Source organism: Podarcis muralis, chromosome 3, assembly GCF_964188315.1.
Source record: "Podarcis muralis chromosome 3, rPodMur119.hap1.1, whole genome shotgun sequence".
Lineage (NCBI taxonomy): Eukaryota > Metazoa > Chordata > Lepidosauria > Squamata > Lacertidae > Podarcis > Podarcis muralis.
The window spans coordinates 48400307-48416879 of NC_135657.1; the positions used below are offsets into that span (position 1 = coordinate 48400307).

The 16573-nt window shown below is 41.7% G+C and overlaps 1 protein-coding gene across 5 annotated transcripts in view; it reads right to left on the reverse strand.

Annotated features, from left to right (window-relative positions):
• Positions 1–893: 893 nt before the first annotated feature.
• The window catches only part of FAM120B (family with sequence similarity 120 member B), a 36546-nt gene continuing 20866 nt past the window's right edge, over positions 894–16573 (reverse strand). For 4 of the 5 annotated variants that reach the window (XM_028723969.2, XM_028723965.2, XM_028723966.2 and 1 more), the window contains exons 7-11: positions 10227–10433; positions 8929–9037; positions 8395–8535; positions 5232–5281; positions 894–4049 (exon numbers count right to left, since the gene is read on the reverse strand). In XM_028723969.2, coding sequence (XP_028579802.2) covers positions 5232–5281; positions 8395–8535; positions 8929–9037; positions 10227–10433 — 507 coding nt within the window. In that variant the 3' untranslated portion in view covers positions 894–4049. Of the gene's footprint in view, positions 4050–5191; positions 5282–8394; positions 8536–8928; positions 9038–10226; positions 10434–16573 lie in introns of all 5 variants that reach the window. The other variant, XM_077925804.1, reaches the window with a different exon arrangement.

The window sequence follows — 16573 nt, forward strand, 5'->3', positions numbered from 1 at the left end:
AGTTGAACATACAGATCTGAAAGGATTTTCCCAAGTCTTCGGGTACGCTCACATATAATTGGGGAAATCATATCACTATCAGTGCATTTGTATGCTGTTTCCCTGCAAGATTATGTCCAAAGCAATAAACAGAACATTTTTCTTCAAAACAAAACAATGGTAAAGAGCCACAATGTCAATATGTAAAAACCTAAGTTAGGATTCACTTAATACACCTGGTTAGTGGAAGGAAGGACTTCCGCTTGTGCAATGGAGCTTTCCCTCTCCTTCCCATTAAAATTGGATCTGTAGGGTCGGAAGAACAGTGCACAGTGGAAGGTGAGAGAGGATTGTTCTATCTGCAAGCTGAAATGCTTGTGCAGGCTGTGTGGGATATTTAATTGTAGTCAAACCAACAATTTCCGTTTTGCCAGATAGGCACATGAAGGGACCGGGGCTCAAAGAGCTTTCCTGTAAACTCGTTAGAGAGAACTCTGTAAGATCCCTCCTCTCTGTGCCCGGATGGCAAGAAGGCGTAGCCATTTATGCTCCTCCTTGCCAGGTCACCCTCTCGCTCTGCTCATCTCCACCATGCCTACAATGTGAGATCATTGCAAGTCTGAGCTCCAGCTCAGGCTCCATTTTTAACCTAGACTTAAGTACGTCTTAGTAACTCAATTACCATGTTAAGCCTGCCTGAATGAAGCAGCTGTGTGTTGTTACTCTTCAAGACGTATTCTGAGTAACTGTTATTTTTACCTTTTACAAGACTGTGTGTGATCACAGTGTATTGAATGAAGTTCTATGGTATCTTGGGAACCACTATGAAGTATATCACCCTATAATAATAATAATAATAATGAAGTGATTTTGGAGCATAACGTAAATTACAATTATGGAAAGAACAACAAGCCTTCAACAGTTATCATTTATTTGCATGCCACCTTTCCATAGATATAACAGGCTCAAGGCAGCTTACAACATGAAATGAATTACAAATAAACTAAAACTAAATTTAAGTCATAAACAATAAATAAAAATATCTCAATAAGGATACAATAAAACTGAAAAATCCCCACATAGTTCATAATACAGTGTAAGAATAAAGATACAAAAACATAATACCAGTAACAGCAAAAATTAAGACTCTCCAAAATTAAACTTGTGATGCCAACAAAAGCTCCCCACCTTCTGGCCCCTGGTCCCTCCTGAGCAACAGGTCTTGTAAGATGGCCTCTGGCTCCTTCTGCAGTAGCAGGAGCTTTTGAAGCAAGAGTCAGTCTGGGCCCCACCCTCCCAGGCCAGGTGGAAATAGGCCAGCAAAGCAGGGAGTGGATATTGTGGGCCTCACAGCAAAGATGGCCCATACGTATATGAAGATGTATGGATTCTTTTTTGGGGGGGAGGGGGGATTCCCTTGTCCCACTGCAGCCCATCCCCTACATCATATGCTTTTCTGAGGTTCCTAACTCTCAGCAGGAAGCTGTAGAGGATGAAAGGATGGGAGGTGGGGAGTTCTATTTACAGAACAGAAATTAGGGTCCAAGCCATGGTACGTTTTGTCAAAAGCAACCTTGAACCCAAAATTGAAAGAAAATTAAGAGGGAGAGAAACAAAAGCCTCAATGATCAACAAAGAAATAGTATATCGATCCTAAAAATTGTGAAGGTTACTTAAAAATAAGAAGAACCAAGAAGTCTAAGAATAATAAGATGCCATTGATACACACAGCAAATAACACAAATTAAACATCATGTACCTGGAAGGCATATACCATGGAAATGCAGGATTAATGCAAGAATGCCACAAATAATAAAACTATAGGTGAGACAGAGAGACGATAAGAAAGGGAATTAGTGAACAATAAAGCCGTAGGATAAGGTAATGGTGAATATCAAATGATATTCAAATCCTCATTTAAGTCCATCCTAGATGAGCAAAATTTTAAGATATAAATGAACATGAAATCTACTTAGAATATAAATACAGCCAGCAGCGACTCTAATCATAAACTTCTTGAGCAAAATGATTTTTTATCAGATAAGCCAGTGCGCTCCATAATTACCTTGTTTTCAGTCTACAATTTGGTTCAACAGAAGTTTGATTTTTATGTGCACTTTTTTTTAAGAGCCTGCTTTTGCGTGAAGATTGTGTGACAGGGACCATATATCAAGCTTAAATTCAGGAGATAGGGTACAATCCACAAGGAAGTGTTATCTGAATTGGAATTTTGCAAAAGTATAGCCATGATTATGCCAGAAGAAAACTAACAATAGTCACACACTGCATCATTTTGACCACTGGACATGCATTCAAGATGCTTTCTGTGTATGTGAAAGTATGTATATATTGTGTGCCTATTTACAAATGGCTGAGCTATTCCTGAAAGTCCTAGTGAAAAGAAATGGAGATATTACTACTAAAAGATCAATTGTGTATGACTGTTGGAAGGAAGCACTGATTAGGAAATAGAAGCAGAAGAAAATACCTATTTCAGTTCCCCCAGGGTATGAAAGGACTTATCTTAAACCTTTATATGAGTCACCAGGTGCTATGCAAATTTTGGCGTGTCTTCTACAATTGGGAAAATGAACCAGAGCTAAAAAATTATCTCGCTTTGTATGAACCTTCTATGAGAGCTATTTGAAACGCCACATTTTGAATATATATTTTAAAAAAGAGATCCCTAGTGATGTGATAAACTCTGCTTCATTCATACATTTTCTGCTGGCGAGATGTGCTCCTGTAATGTTAGCTATCACCTTTGTCCCACAAGGGATTGAATTAGGCTCTCTGTGCTGAAAGAACTTCCTGGATACTCACTGCTGATCTCAGAGGTTTAAAAATGAGATGGCAATCTCTCTGCCTGCTGTAGCAGGGGAGCTGGCCAAAGAGAATGGATCCAATGAGCATCATCCAAAACTGGTTGGAGTTAAGGGGCCAGCCACTCTCTCACCTTGTTAGCCTGTTAGCTGAATAGTATTCTGTATTTTCTCTGCTTTTCACACCTACATATGTATAAGCACAATACTATGATGATATAGCATTGGGTTAATTTTATTTGGGAAAGCTGCATTACACACTCATCACCACCCTTTTCTTTATTAAATGCAAACATAGTACACTCACCAAAATATAGCAAATATATAATCTTTATCTCTCCTAAAAAAGGTAAAGGGACCCCTGACCGTTAGGTCTAGTCGTGGCCGACTCTGGGGTTGCGGGGCTCATCTTGTTTTATTGGCCAAGGGAGCCGGCATACAGCTTCCGGGTCATGTGGCCAGCATGACTAAGCCGCTTCTGGCAAACCAGAGCAGCACACGGAAACGCCGTTTACCTTCCCGCCAGAGTGGTACCTATTTATCTACTTGTACTTTTTGGTGTGCTTTCAAACTGCTAGGTTGGCAGGAGCAGGGACCGAGCAACGGGAGCTCACCCCATCACGGGGATTCGAACCGCTGACCTTCTGATCAGCAAGTCCTAGGCTCTGTGGTTTAACCCACAGCGCCACCCGCGTCCCTTTATCTCTCCTAGTTTGTCCAGAATTAAATTTCTCCCATAATCAGATTTCAAGTGTGTTTATGTTAGAATATTAAAATACAATTCACTCTGATGCTTCAATTATGTCTTACGTATGCTGTGAACTGCTTTGGGAACTCTGCTTGAAAAACAGGATGCAGTTCTATCAAAGAGATATACCAATATACATTGTGGGTACCAATAACTGACTGCTAATAAAATCATTATTTTTTTATTGGCACAAAAGCACCCATATCAGTAGGAGCTGGAAACATCAAAGATTGTCCACACCCCATTTTGAAGATTTTCCCTTTCACTATAGTAAGTTTTGTTGTGTTTTAAGCATAGCTCTTCAGGTCAAGGCAAGCTACATTACACAGCTCATTTTTTAAAAGCTAGGATGTGCTTAATTGCTCTTCCAGCAATATAAATCAGTCAGTTGGTTTTAATGATTAATAATGATTAATTTTCCATACATTATCAGACCTCCTTTTCCTCTCTCACTCTTCCTCCCTCCAGTTCCACCCAGGAAGAGAATCATCTGGGGCCACCTAAAAACACAAACAGTCATGGAGCTAAAGTAAGCAACTACTCTATATATTCACAGAAAAAAGTACATTTGCCATGTTTGTGTGGCAATACAAAATGAAATGAAACTTTTGTTTTAAACAACAGTTTGGAACTACATAAGTAAGCCCCTCCTGATCTTTATAACTCTCTAGCTGATAACAGACAAGTGTAGGTGAATGTTGATTTGCTGTGATAATTATTTTTAATTCTGTCTATGCAACAGTCGATTCTATACCTCAGACAAGGATCTCGGTCCACTACAAGAACAACAACAGATATGTATGTCCTTCGGTGCTTTCACCTCTTTAAAATAGACTACACCATGTTACGCAGCAAAAACAACAACCCTAAAAACCTGAGGGGCATTCCCTGCTGGTTATGGGCAAATGTTATAAAACTATGATGCTCGTGTTGATAGCTTGGTTTATAGACCACCTAGATGTAAAGTTGAACTGCCTCTGGGCTGCAATTCTGAAACCATTTATTAAGAGAATAGGAAGACATTGGGAGAGGGATAATAATAATTATAATGTGCTGTGTATGTATGCATGTATGTGTGTTGTGATACCACAGTTTTACATTATTTTAACTTTATTTATTTATTTAACTATTTATTTGGGGGAGGATCAGTGAATTCGGGAGAAACATTAATAAAGAAAACTACAGCAACTGTATCAAGACCTCATCCATTGCCTCCCATGTCAACATCCACACTAGAGAATTTGGTCGTCAAGTTTTGACAGCAGGTGTCAATATTCAAGAGGAAGTAGCCTTAAAGATAGTATGGCCAGTACTTTCAAATGTAGGCTATATAGGCCTCATAAACCGAAGTACAAAGGCTCCCCCACTATCTCTTCCCTGGCCTATCGTTGTTGCCACAGGGGGCAGAAAGGCAGGTGGTGGAACCCTTGGGGAGTAGATACAGCTCTGGGGCTCAATATTACTTAGTCCTGCCTTTGTCTGACAGCTTTATTGAGGCAAAACTCTAAATCTTGTTTTATACTAGGTACAAATTCAAATGTTTTAAAAAAAGTAAATGGGAGCCAAAAGGAATTTTATTTTACTTTAAAAATACATCTAAAAATCTTTAAAAATAGCTTTAGAAAACTTTTAATTAACTCACTTTCTATCTCTTTCCATTAATTACTATTGCAGCTATTTACCTAGAATCTTTGTCCTCTGGGAGGTTGGTGTCTTGGTCCATATCCTCGACCTGATGGAGGGAAAAAGATTATTTTTAATGTTCAAAGAGCATCCCTGGTAACAGTTCAGAAATTATTTTATTCATTTTAGGATTTATTTGTTCAGTACACTTTTATCCCATTTTTATTATTGATAATTGTAGATTATCAACTTGCAATCTACAATTCAGTTGAAAGCTAAACCATCAGACAGATGAACAAAGGAGATAAAAAAATCCCTAGACTCAACCTTAATGCCAAGCATAAAATATCCCTTTAAACTAAAGGTAAAGGTACCCCTGCCCGTACGGACCAGTCTTGCCAGACTCTAGGGTTGTGCGCTCATCTCACTCTATAGGCCGGGAGCCAGCGCTGTCTGCAGACACTTCCGGGTCACGTGGCCAGCGTGACAAGCTGCCTCTGGCGAGCCAGCGCAGCACACGGAACGCTGTTTACCTTCCCGCTGGTAAGCGGTCCCTATTTATCTACTTGCACCAAAAGGTGCTTTCGAACTGCTAGGTTGGCAGGCGCTGGGACCGAACGACGGGAGCGCACCCCGCCGCGGGGATTCGAACCGCCAACCTTTCGATCGGCAAGTCCTAGGCGCTGAGGCTTTAACCCACAGCGCCACCCGCCTCCCTCATCCCTTTAAACTAGCACAACTCAAAACAACCTAGCAATATAAACCAATAAGAAAACCCCGAGAAGGCCCAGGCAAACGGGGGAAATATCAACATAGCTGGCACCAGTCATACTTCCTGGAGAGGGCATTTCATGATGTTGGCACCGCTGCAGAGAACACCCTTTTCAAAGTACAGTGGAACCTCATTTTTTGAACATAATCCATTGCAGAAGACCGTTCGATTTCTGAAACGGTCGAAAACCAAAGCATACATTTCCGGAAGAATTTACATCTGGAAAACTCAATACGGAAGCAATGTGGCACATCTGGCTTCCGAAAAGCGTTTGAAAACCGAAGCAGTTACTTCCGGGTTTTCGGCGTTCGAAAGCTGAAACGTTTGACTCCCAAGATGCCCGAAAACCGAGGTTTCACTGTATTACCACCCAATATACCTCTATAATGGTAGGACCATGAAAAAGGATTCACCCTCAGATTTAAGAGACCAGACAGGCTTAATTTATATCCCACCCAGGGTGACACAATGTTTTTGAACCTATATTTCTCATGTTCACACATAATTCTAAGCCAAGATGAGTGGTTTGTGCACACATCTTGAGCGTTCCCCTTTTTGCTCCTACTTTCATGCAGCTTGTGAACCACAAGCACCTTGACCCTATATTCCACTCAGTGGTTTCATGTAGATTTGTAAAGTCACAGGGGACATGACTGAACGCTGCGGGACCACGTAGGATACAGAATTCAGATTGATGGGGAGAAGAGGCAGAATAAAAAGCTGGAAGAACATGGCTCTCTATTTACACCCTAATGGAGTTATGAATTATCTATCAACAGTGGCTGTTTCAGGTAACTTTATAGACATTTGAGACCAACTTGAATGGAAGGAGGCTTCAATTCACAGTCCATACTTAGCTTACTGCATGAAGCAGTTACTGCCTGCCACGATATACTAACATAAATTTGAACTCAAATGTGCATTGCTTCAAAACTACCAGTGTATTTATGGAAAGCAGTAAGAGCCTTGGAAACTGGATGTGTTCTCTTACTGAGTGTGAGATTAAACATTAGAAAATAGGCCCTGCTAAGGCAGCCCTTGAAGGTGTTTGGTTTGAACGGAGGAACTCACACTCCCCTCTCCTGGTGCCTGCCTTCTATGAAGAAAGAGGTACGGCTTCTACTTTCTCAGAGGATGAAGTCCTATCTCTTTTAATTGAATGCCATGAAGGATTCAAGTCAAGAGGGAAAATTCACTGTCCCATTAGGAAATCCAAATCACGCTGCTTCCTTCCTCCCTCTCTGGCCAGTGGATGCTGTGAGAAGGGGCACAACCTCTGAATTCTCAACTAGTTGTTTTTCTCTGTAATGTCTTCCGGGGGTGGGAGAAGAACAAAATACCCAACACAGAACCAGGTCATGGCTGGTGCCCATTGAGACTGCAGGGAGATCACCAGTAGGAGGAGCCAGAGCCAACGACAGACAAAGACAACTAATTCTAGTTTTGTTCCCATCCTCCTCCCTGCTGAGTTCTGCAAGAGCAACATTGACACTAGGGAGGAGGAAGCTGAGGGGCCATGGATTGGTTGTAGGCTGGGTGATGTTGGTGGAACAGCAGCCATTTGCCCCAATGTACAGAACTCCAGAGAAAGTGCTCAGCCTCCTCTCTGCTCAGGCAACCTCAGATGATGCAAGAGCTATGCAGGCCTTTTTCACCCCAAGCTTTGAGAAGGCTTGGCCTGGTTCCATACTCTGTGCTGTCATAATCCTTCCAAATTACCCCAAAATCAGTCACATACAGAGATATAAGACTTTGTTAGAGAGGCAGTTGTTTAAAGTGGCAAATTAAACTTGCATTGTTTCAGCTGATAAATTAACAGGTGCTCTAAGCTTGATGTTTACAAGAGGACTAATATAGGGCTGCCAAATTGTGGTGGTGAGATGGAGGAAAATTACAGACAATTAAGTGTGATATTTTAATCACACTGAATACATCTCAGGCTTGAAAGAGGAAAACCCTTTATTGCAATTGTAAGCTCACTTTCAAGTATGTCCAAGACCCATTAAATAGAGATTCTGCACAAAAGCTCAATCATACTGAATTGGGTAACAAATTAGAATCTGAAACTGCAAGCGATTGACACAACACGCCACTGAAATTCCTTAAGAAACTGGAATAAAACAAACGACAAAGCTTCTGCTTGAACAGGAAAATTTTGCGTGCATATGTGGGGCAGATTTAGAATAGATGGAGGGAGATGCTTAATTTTGTTGTGATTATTGAGGCAATAATCTATTTGTGACCTTATTATAAAATGTCACTGATGCATAATTAAGATGAGCTGGTTCCTCACCTATTCCTACATTTCACTGTATGAAGTCAGCTAACAGCTTGTCAGTGGTTAAGTTAAAGTCTTTTAATACATGCTTTTATATATCAAAATATTGATGCAGTGAAAGATTTTGCAAGTATGTAGTTGAATGCTAATCTATAAGCTGCGTTCTTTTTACCTGGAGGCTGGGATTCATATGAATGGCCAGGTGGCTGATGGTCTCTCCACCACAGAGAGTCACTGCCCTGATCACGATAAGGACGAGATGGAATTCTGTTTGGATTCCGAAAGTGAGTACCTCTTCCCCTTCCTGGTCTCTCTGGAAAGGAATTTATGACACTTGAAACTGCTAGTGCACTAACAAAATAAAATCCAGAGTTCTCACGTTGAAAGCTAACTAACTGAAAGTTATAGCATGTAAATTAATTTAAAGTTTCAGCTGACATAATTATTGATATTCTGCTTTAAGCAAAACTTGAAAATCACTAACTACTGCAATTTAAAAGCACAGAAGCAATGAACATGGTCCTTATTGTGGGCATGCGTAGGACAGCTTCATATTTGGTGAGTTTTCTGTACAGATATGTATAGGAAACCATGCACACCTTGCAGGTATATTGCCATATATGTTTCTTTTGCCACACGAACCGTCCGTTAATGCAAACACAGAGACCTCAAAGTGGTTTGCAAAAAGAACTCACATGGCACCTACCTGACACGAAGCTGTCCAGTCGCTGTCTGCTCTGAATTATCCTGCCTCTTGCTGAGCAAGTTTTGCAAATAAGGGACATCAGATCCTGAAACTTGGCAAGCCAAGATTCCTGCAGACAAGGAAATAATGAAAGCAATGGCAAACTCTCCCTCTGGTTTTCAGAGAAGTCACACTGAAATCCCCAGAACATTTATCTAGGCTATACTTTAGGGACGCGGGTGGCGCTGTGAGTTAAACCACAGGGCCTAGGACTTGCTGATCAGAAGATCGGCGGTTTGAATCCCCGCAACGGGGTGAGCGCCCGTTGCTCGGTCCCTGCTCCTGCCAACCTAGCAGTTCGAAAGCACATCAAAGTGCAAGTAGATAAATACCTTCTCTGGTGGGAAGGTAAACGGCGTTTCCGTGCGCTGCTCTGGTTTGCCAGAAGTGGCTTAGTCATGCTGGCCACATGACCCGGAAGTTGTACACCGGCTCCCTCGGCCAATATATGAGCGCTGCAACCCCAGAGTCGGTCATGACTGGACCTAATGGTCAGGGGTCCCTTTACCTTTACTTTATACTTTAGGGACTCAGTGCCAATACATCCTTTCACTTCTAGCTCAGCACTGTGTGCTTCCAGTCAGGTCAGTTATGTTGCAGAGCTGCTAGAGAGACATGTGCAGTGTGGTTTCAATGAGCACCTCCAGGTTCACCAAATAGTCTATGTATGACTTAAGGCCCTAATGGATGGGGAATCTCCTCCAGTCTCTGGATAATTGTCATTTGCCTGCAGAAGGATAGGTTTCTCTTTCTCCCCAACCAGCGCAGAAATGCCGTGAACCGCTGGCACAGGGCCCTGATCTTGATTTGAATCCTGACACTGGCTGTAAGGGACTTTGCTCTCCTCTTCAGATGAAGAGCAGTATACAAATTTAATGAATTAATAATAATTAACATTACCCACCCTGCCTGGGAATGTGGCTCTCAGAATGGAAAAAGGCAAAGGAACTAGAAACAAGTAAGTTTTAGATTTTCAGCTCAAGACCAAAATAAAAAATGAAGAAGATGGTTGCATTTATATTTTTATTCATTACATCAGCAACAGAAACAATTAGCAAGTGGGATCTCTTTTCAATTTGACAAGGTGGTTTTTCGCTGCTGGAAAAGCACAAAAGTTTGCAAAGGTTAAGTATTACTACTGAAAACCTTTTATTTTCCAAAGAAAACAGGGTTAGCTTTCCTAAAATAAAAATTATCCCCAAACTAAGCTTGATTTTCTTTTAAATAAAACAACCCCCACCCCAAGCTTATGTACTTACATTGCCTTCCAAAAGATCATGTAAAGAGCATCCTCTGTGGGCTTGCAGGTATTTCGTGTGAAAGAGGTTTCCATCAAATACACTCCACGCCATTATGTCATCCGCTTTAAAGGGGAGGCCACAGGTATTATTGGCTTTAATCATCAGAGCTAGGCCTCGTATGAAGAGAGAGCCAAGCTGGACGCCTCTTGAATCAACCTGAGGAAGCTGTTAAAGCATTTAAAAGGGAAGAGAGAGGAGTTGTTGCCTGTGCTTACCATGCTTCCGTTACAATAATATATCAATTAGCTATTGGGCTAAGCTCAAGGTGCTTGTTTCGGTGTAGCCCTACACAACTTATACCAGGCATAGGCAAACTCAGCCCTCCAGATATCTTGGGACTACAACTCCCATCATCCCTAGCTAACAGGACCAGTGGTCAGGGATGATGGGAACTGTAGTCCCAAAACAGCTGGAAGGCCGAGTTTGCCTATGCCTGACTTATACCATCTTATTAGGAGGTCTGTTCCATGCAATGTAATAATAATAATAATTTATTATTTATACCCTGCCCATCTGGCTGAGTTTCCCTAGCCACTCTGGGCAGAATTGGACCTTTAGTGTTGTGGCGCATACCCTTTAGAATATCTTCCCTTTAGACAGGTGCCATCCCTACAGTCTTTTCTATGCCTACTGAAGGCCTCCCTCTTCCAAACAGCCTTTTAAGCCTCGTCTCCATCTTTATTAGAATTGTTTTTAAAATGTTTTAAATAAATATTTTTGCTTTTTTACTTCCTATTTGCTACCCTTGTCTCCGTTAGGAGGAAGGGCAGTAAATACATACATACATACATACATACATACATACGTACAGCAGAAGTACATTCCAGAATTTTCCATTCTACTCTTCGCTTGTACCAGGGCCATATTTGTGATGCAAGGGGGACAAATAAACCAGGAAGCTGCAATTACACTTGACTTCCCACGGCATCTGAACCCAGGATCATTGTTTGCTTCTCCCCAACAATGTAGAATTCAGAAGCCAACAACAAACAACCATAGCTTAGGAATGTTTTGCAATTCTGATTTGTTAGGGGGAAACAAACCATGATCCCAGGTTCAGATGCCATGAGAAACCAAGCTTTCCTGGTTTCTGCCAGGGGAGGAATGAAGCATGCCACTCATTCCCAATGAAATATGAAAAGCCCCCAGCCTTGGCTTATTGTGACATGCAAACACGGCCGGTATCTCTAATTTTGACAGCAATGTTTAGTGGATGAGATGGGGATAAATGAAGCACTGACTGCATATGCCTCAACAGGAGCTGAAAGGAAGAATGGCTCCGAACTGTAGTCATGTGTCTTACTGCCTTCCTCCACCATACAGAAGATGCTGTGGCTACAACCACCCCCCTCAATACAGGGGAAAATAAGAGACAAACCTATCTAATTCTTAGAAAAGTGAGGGAAAGTATTGTTGGAGTATATCACACAAAGTTAGAAGGCCACTGGACACCCGCCCCCCCCCAAAAAAGTGACTGGATTTGAAGGTGCGACAAGTAGTCAGACCTGCTTGTAGCTGGATATATTGTAGCTAGACATTTTGTGCTGGATATATTGGAGGGCACAGAGGATAAGCAAAACATTCAAATAACAAAATGCCAGATATATAAGCCTTTTGATGTTTTAAAGACAGGCAACTGGTTAAATCCACTTACTAGTTATTAATTTTAACGTCCAACTGCTTTCACACCAAGAACCCAGGAAGAGAAGGAGCCCATTTACTTCTTACTGAGCAACTGGGTGGAATAACGCCTGGATATTTTCTTTCTCTCTCCACAAGCAAAGGCTAGGGGGTGGGAAGCCTAGAATATCATGGGGGACTCACAGCTGCCTCCACCCCCACGGCTACGGGCCTGCTGTTAGCTTACCATCCCAGCAGTACCAAACATGTGCAACCCTGAGAATGCGCTCAGTGTGGGGCTGCCTGAATGGCAAGGAGGCTGTGCCAGCTGCAGCAGCCTCCCAGGAACACATAATGAGAAATCAAAGGACCGGGGGAAGGATGGTGGGGACGGTGGAGCAGGAGGGATCCTACTGCTACCTATACACAAGCTGCTTTTGCCTGAATGCTTTCCAGCAATGCCTAGCTGAGTCAAAGCCCTTTGCCCATGGCACGAGGAGAGCCAGGACACAGCCCCACCTGGCAGCTCTTGCTGTGAGGTGTGTGCATTTTGTCTTTGATGGATGACTTAATTACTGGTGACAGGCAGCCCCATTCATTTTAGGTGCCACTCCAGCAGTGTAGATCCTACTGAAGGGACATTTCTGGTCCCCCCTTTCTTTAATAATCGAGAGAACCTGACTGGGGAATTTGCTCCCATCTCATACTCATAGCCTATTTGAGCTGACCATATGGTACTATCCATGCCTAGGCAAGCTTTCCATCATCGTTTTTTAAAAAATGTAATAGCACTTTTTTTCTTCATACACATATACTTGCATAGACCAATGTGGTAACAGAACCCTAGCTTTAAATGCAAACAATCAACCTCTGGGCAAAGACACCAGCTTCTGTTTCTACTGTACTTGTGGTGCCCTTCACAGCCACATGGGATTTTCCCACCCAGGGGAAAACATGGTATAGGCCCCATCATTGTCATGCAGCCCCAAGTGCATGGAATGGCTTCACAGCTCCCATGCAGAAGTGGCTGAAGGATGCTTTCCTTGGCAGAGTAAAAAAGATCCATTGACTCCATGGTCCTGGGAAAAGGAAAACAATGGAGGAGGAGGAAGAGGAGGAGGAAGAGAAGAGGAGGAAGAGGAGGAGGAGCAGTACTCATCTTTTCAAACACAGTTGTGTATCTACAGAGCAGTTTGGTGGAAAATGTAGAAGGTGTTTAAGACTGTTATGCATGAGCTATGTGTAGATTAGGTTATTTTCAATGACTTTAAATGGTAATCTTAAAGCTGTTAAAGATGTCTTTAAAAGAAAGTGCAGTAGATGCTTTAATTAAATGACTGACAGCTACAGCCAGATGGTTGTATGGATGTTAGTGTTTGTTAAGTGAAAAACTGAAGGGCAACTTGGCTTATTCCCAAATCAAGTATGAACCTCGTTGGTGTGAACACCTACCTCTGCCTGCAATGAGGGAAATGTTGACAAGGATTATGCCAATAAAGGCTGAACGAATGTTGACAAGGATAAATATAAGTGTCAGTAAATATAAGATATCAGTCAGATAAATCAATCCATGCAAATGAGCAGATCACATGATGGCAGAATGAACATTATAGAAGTGACCGTCCAGCTTGAATATCTAAGATTTCAGAACTGTGAGCATTACTAATGTCAGGCTGGTATGGTTGACAGGGTGACTTGGGCTAGTTCACCGTCTCTCAGCTTAACCTATTTTGTACAATTCTCGGGGGGGGGGGCACATGCCATCTTGTGCACCTTGGAACAAGGGTAGGCTATACCCAAAAGACGAAAGCTTAAGTTAAGTCCTTCCTGCTTAGTCAAGGCAGCAGCAAACACAATACAGTTGAAAAGGAGGGTCTTACCAGCTAAGATATCTGTTGAAAGGACAAAACAAGAATAACCAGTTCTTAAATGTCCCTAATGCTTCACACAGTAAATATTTAACAGTAAACAGAACAGCAGTTTGGGGTTTATATATGCTCGGAAAAGTTTGTTTACTGTGCTTCATTGGGAGATTTGTGTAAAGTGATACTTTGGTTGAACAAAACTGATATTTACTGTAAGCCAAGGCTCTGGAGTGAACCTAAACAAAGATTTCAATATCGCTTTACATTTTTGTGTCCCATGAAAAGACCCTGGAAATCAAAAACACAGCAAGAGACTCACAACAAACAGAGCCTTGTTTATTAATCGAAACCCAAATCAGTTAAATTCACTTCTAAAGCTCAAAGGGATTCATTTTGGGGCACCCCCCACAGAGCGGTTTCCTGCACTCCTGTTTTGACACTGAGTAGTAAGTGCACTGCAGAGAACTGTGCAAGGAAAAAGGATGGATGGATTGTGCCACCTGCCGTGTGGACCAGCTGATGACCAGCACAAGCGGAAAACATCCTTCTCACGTACACTGTGAGAATTAGATATGCAAAACCACAATGGCTATGGTCAGCTGCCACAGATGGAGGGAGCAATGCTTCCAAATACCAGTTTCTGGAAACTATGGGAGGGGAGAGTGCTCTTCTGCTCATTATCTGCTCCCTGGTTTCCCACAAACATCTGGTTGGCCATTGTGAAAGCAGGAGGCTGGAGTAGATGGGTGATTGGTCTGATCTAGCAGCCTCTTTTCATGCTGTTATGGGCCATTCCCTTATACACACATACCCCGCAAGCTAAGAGAGGTTGAGGCTAAGAGACTGGGCTGTGTGGACAAGAAATCCCCAGTTGAAATCTCATCTCTGCTATGAGCTTTTACTAAGTGGCCTCAAGAAAGCCGCACGCCCCTATCTGAAATATGGGACTGATAATGCTAACCTGGCTTTTTGCAGCGCATACTGAAACGAAATGCTCTGAAAATGTCTAGAGTGCTAGACAACTACTACTATTGCTGTTGCAAAGGGTGAAATCCTGCAAAGTCTGATTTTTGAAACTCAAAAGCAGCCATCTATTACCAAATTCCACTTCTGAGAAGACACACCTCTCCTACCAAACATGCATGCTGTTTACACTGATTGGATATGTACATAATTTGCATTTGAGTATGCACACTCAAGTATAAACAGGTAGCATGAAAAGTGGTTTTCAGACTATGTGGCCTACATACATATATCTATGTCTATACCTGTATCTAACATTACAGTTTTCATAATGTCACAATGAATATACATTGTAAAGTGGTTTTATTATAAACTGAAGGAGGCAGGCAGGTGTTTGCTGGTACGGAGTATGATTGGTTAAAGTTAACGTATTAGTTACAAAATTACAAAATGATCAGCCCTGCAAGGAAAAGTACAAGCAAAATCTTTTCCATGTAAAACTTATCTGGGTTTAAAATGAAAGAGAATACCTGTCCACATCACTTTAGATATCTATAAAACACTAATGCAAACTCTCAAAAATACCTTGAGCAAGTTGACCATCTGCTCAGGTGCAACACACCTAGAAGGGTTACCCAATAAAGGAAATAATATTTTACACTTAACAATACCTTGCTCTTGACGGATGTGGTACTGTGTTTCCTGACAAATAAAGCATTAAAAAGAACAGGCATATATAATGCAGCATAAATCAAATTAAACAAGATAAGAACTAAGGCTAACAAGAAAGCAAATAATTGCAGTGTTGCAGATCTTGTTCCAAATACACCTTGAACTTTAGCTTTATTTTAGTGGCAGTACCTCTGCAAGGCCCTTTATTTCATACATGTGATTAGTTCCTAATAGCTATCACAATAAAGCTCTTCAGAGTGTCACAGTTTTCTTTTACTTCGTATAGAGTCTATGAATGTACTAGAGATGCTTTCTGTGTAAATGTTTTCAAATCAGGCTAGAAGGTATGGGCTATGCAGGAAGTCCTTATACGGTGGTCTCGTCATTAAACCATTCACATGCAGCCATTCATGGCATGATTGCGATATGCTTATGGGTAGATTTAGGGCCAGGCGACCACCTGGGATATTGGGTGACAAGAAGGCCAGGCGCAGTCATTCAGCAGCTGAAACAACTAATACAGAAAATTTATATGGCATGAGCAAATACAGTTTTACAGGTCCTAGCTTGCATTTTCATTGACTTATACGATGTAGATAGTGGATCAGAGTTGTGAAATGGGCTAGAAACACAATAAGAAATAAGGTATTTAGATGGAGGGGGAAATCTGGGTGTGCTCCTTGCCTGGGGCACCATTTGTTTTGAGACCAGTCTTGCCCATAGCACCTTAATTGAATGTCTGTTTGGGCCTGCTTTATGTTGTTGGCAAGTTTGTGCGGCGCGATAGCAACCTGAACCATAACTTTCAAAGGGTCCACACAGGTGGCTCCTTCACTTTTGTTAATTTCACAAAGCTAAAATTAGAACTAAAAAGATACAATCTGCAAGTATGTGAGAAGGGGGAGTTTGTGAGCAATATCTTATCTTCACTGCAATATACTCCGCATTGGTGTCCCTTTAAGTCACCGCACTCTAGTAAGTGAATCATGCTGTACTGGGGGACACTAAAATGTATTGCCATTTGCTGGGGGTTGAGAAGCCACAGTTAAATAATTTTCTCAAATTAATTGTAGCAGATAGAGAGACAGAAACAAGCCACAAAATATGTGGACTCCCACTGCTCTTCTCTTCAGCACTAAAAATAAGAGCTTCTGCTGGTAATATACAGTCAAGGCAGATGAGTGG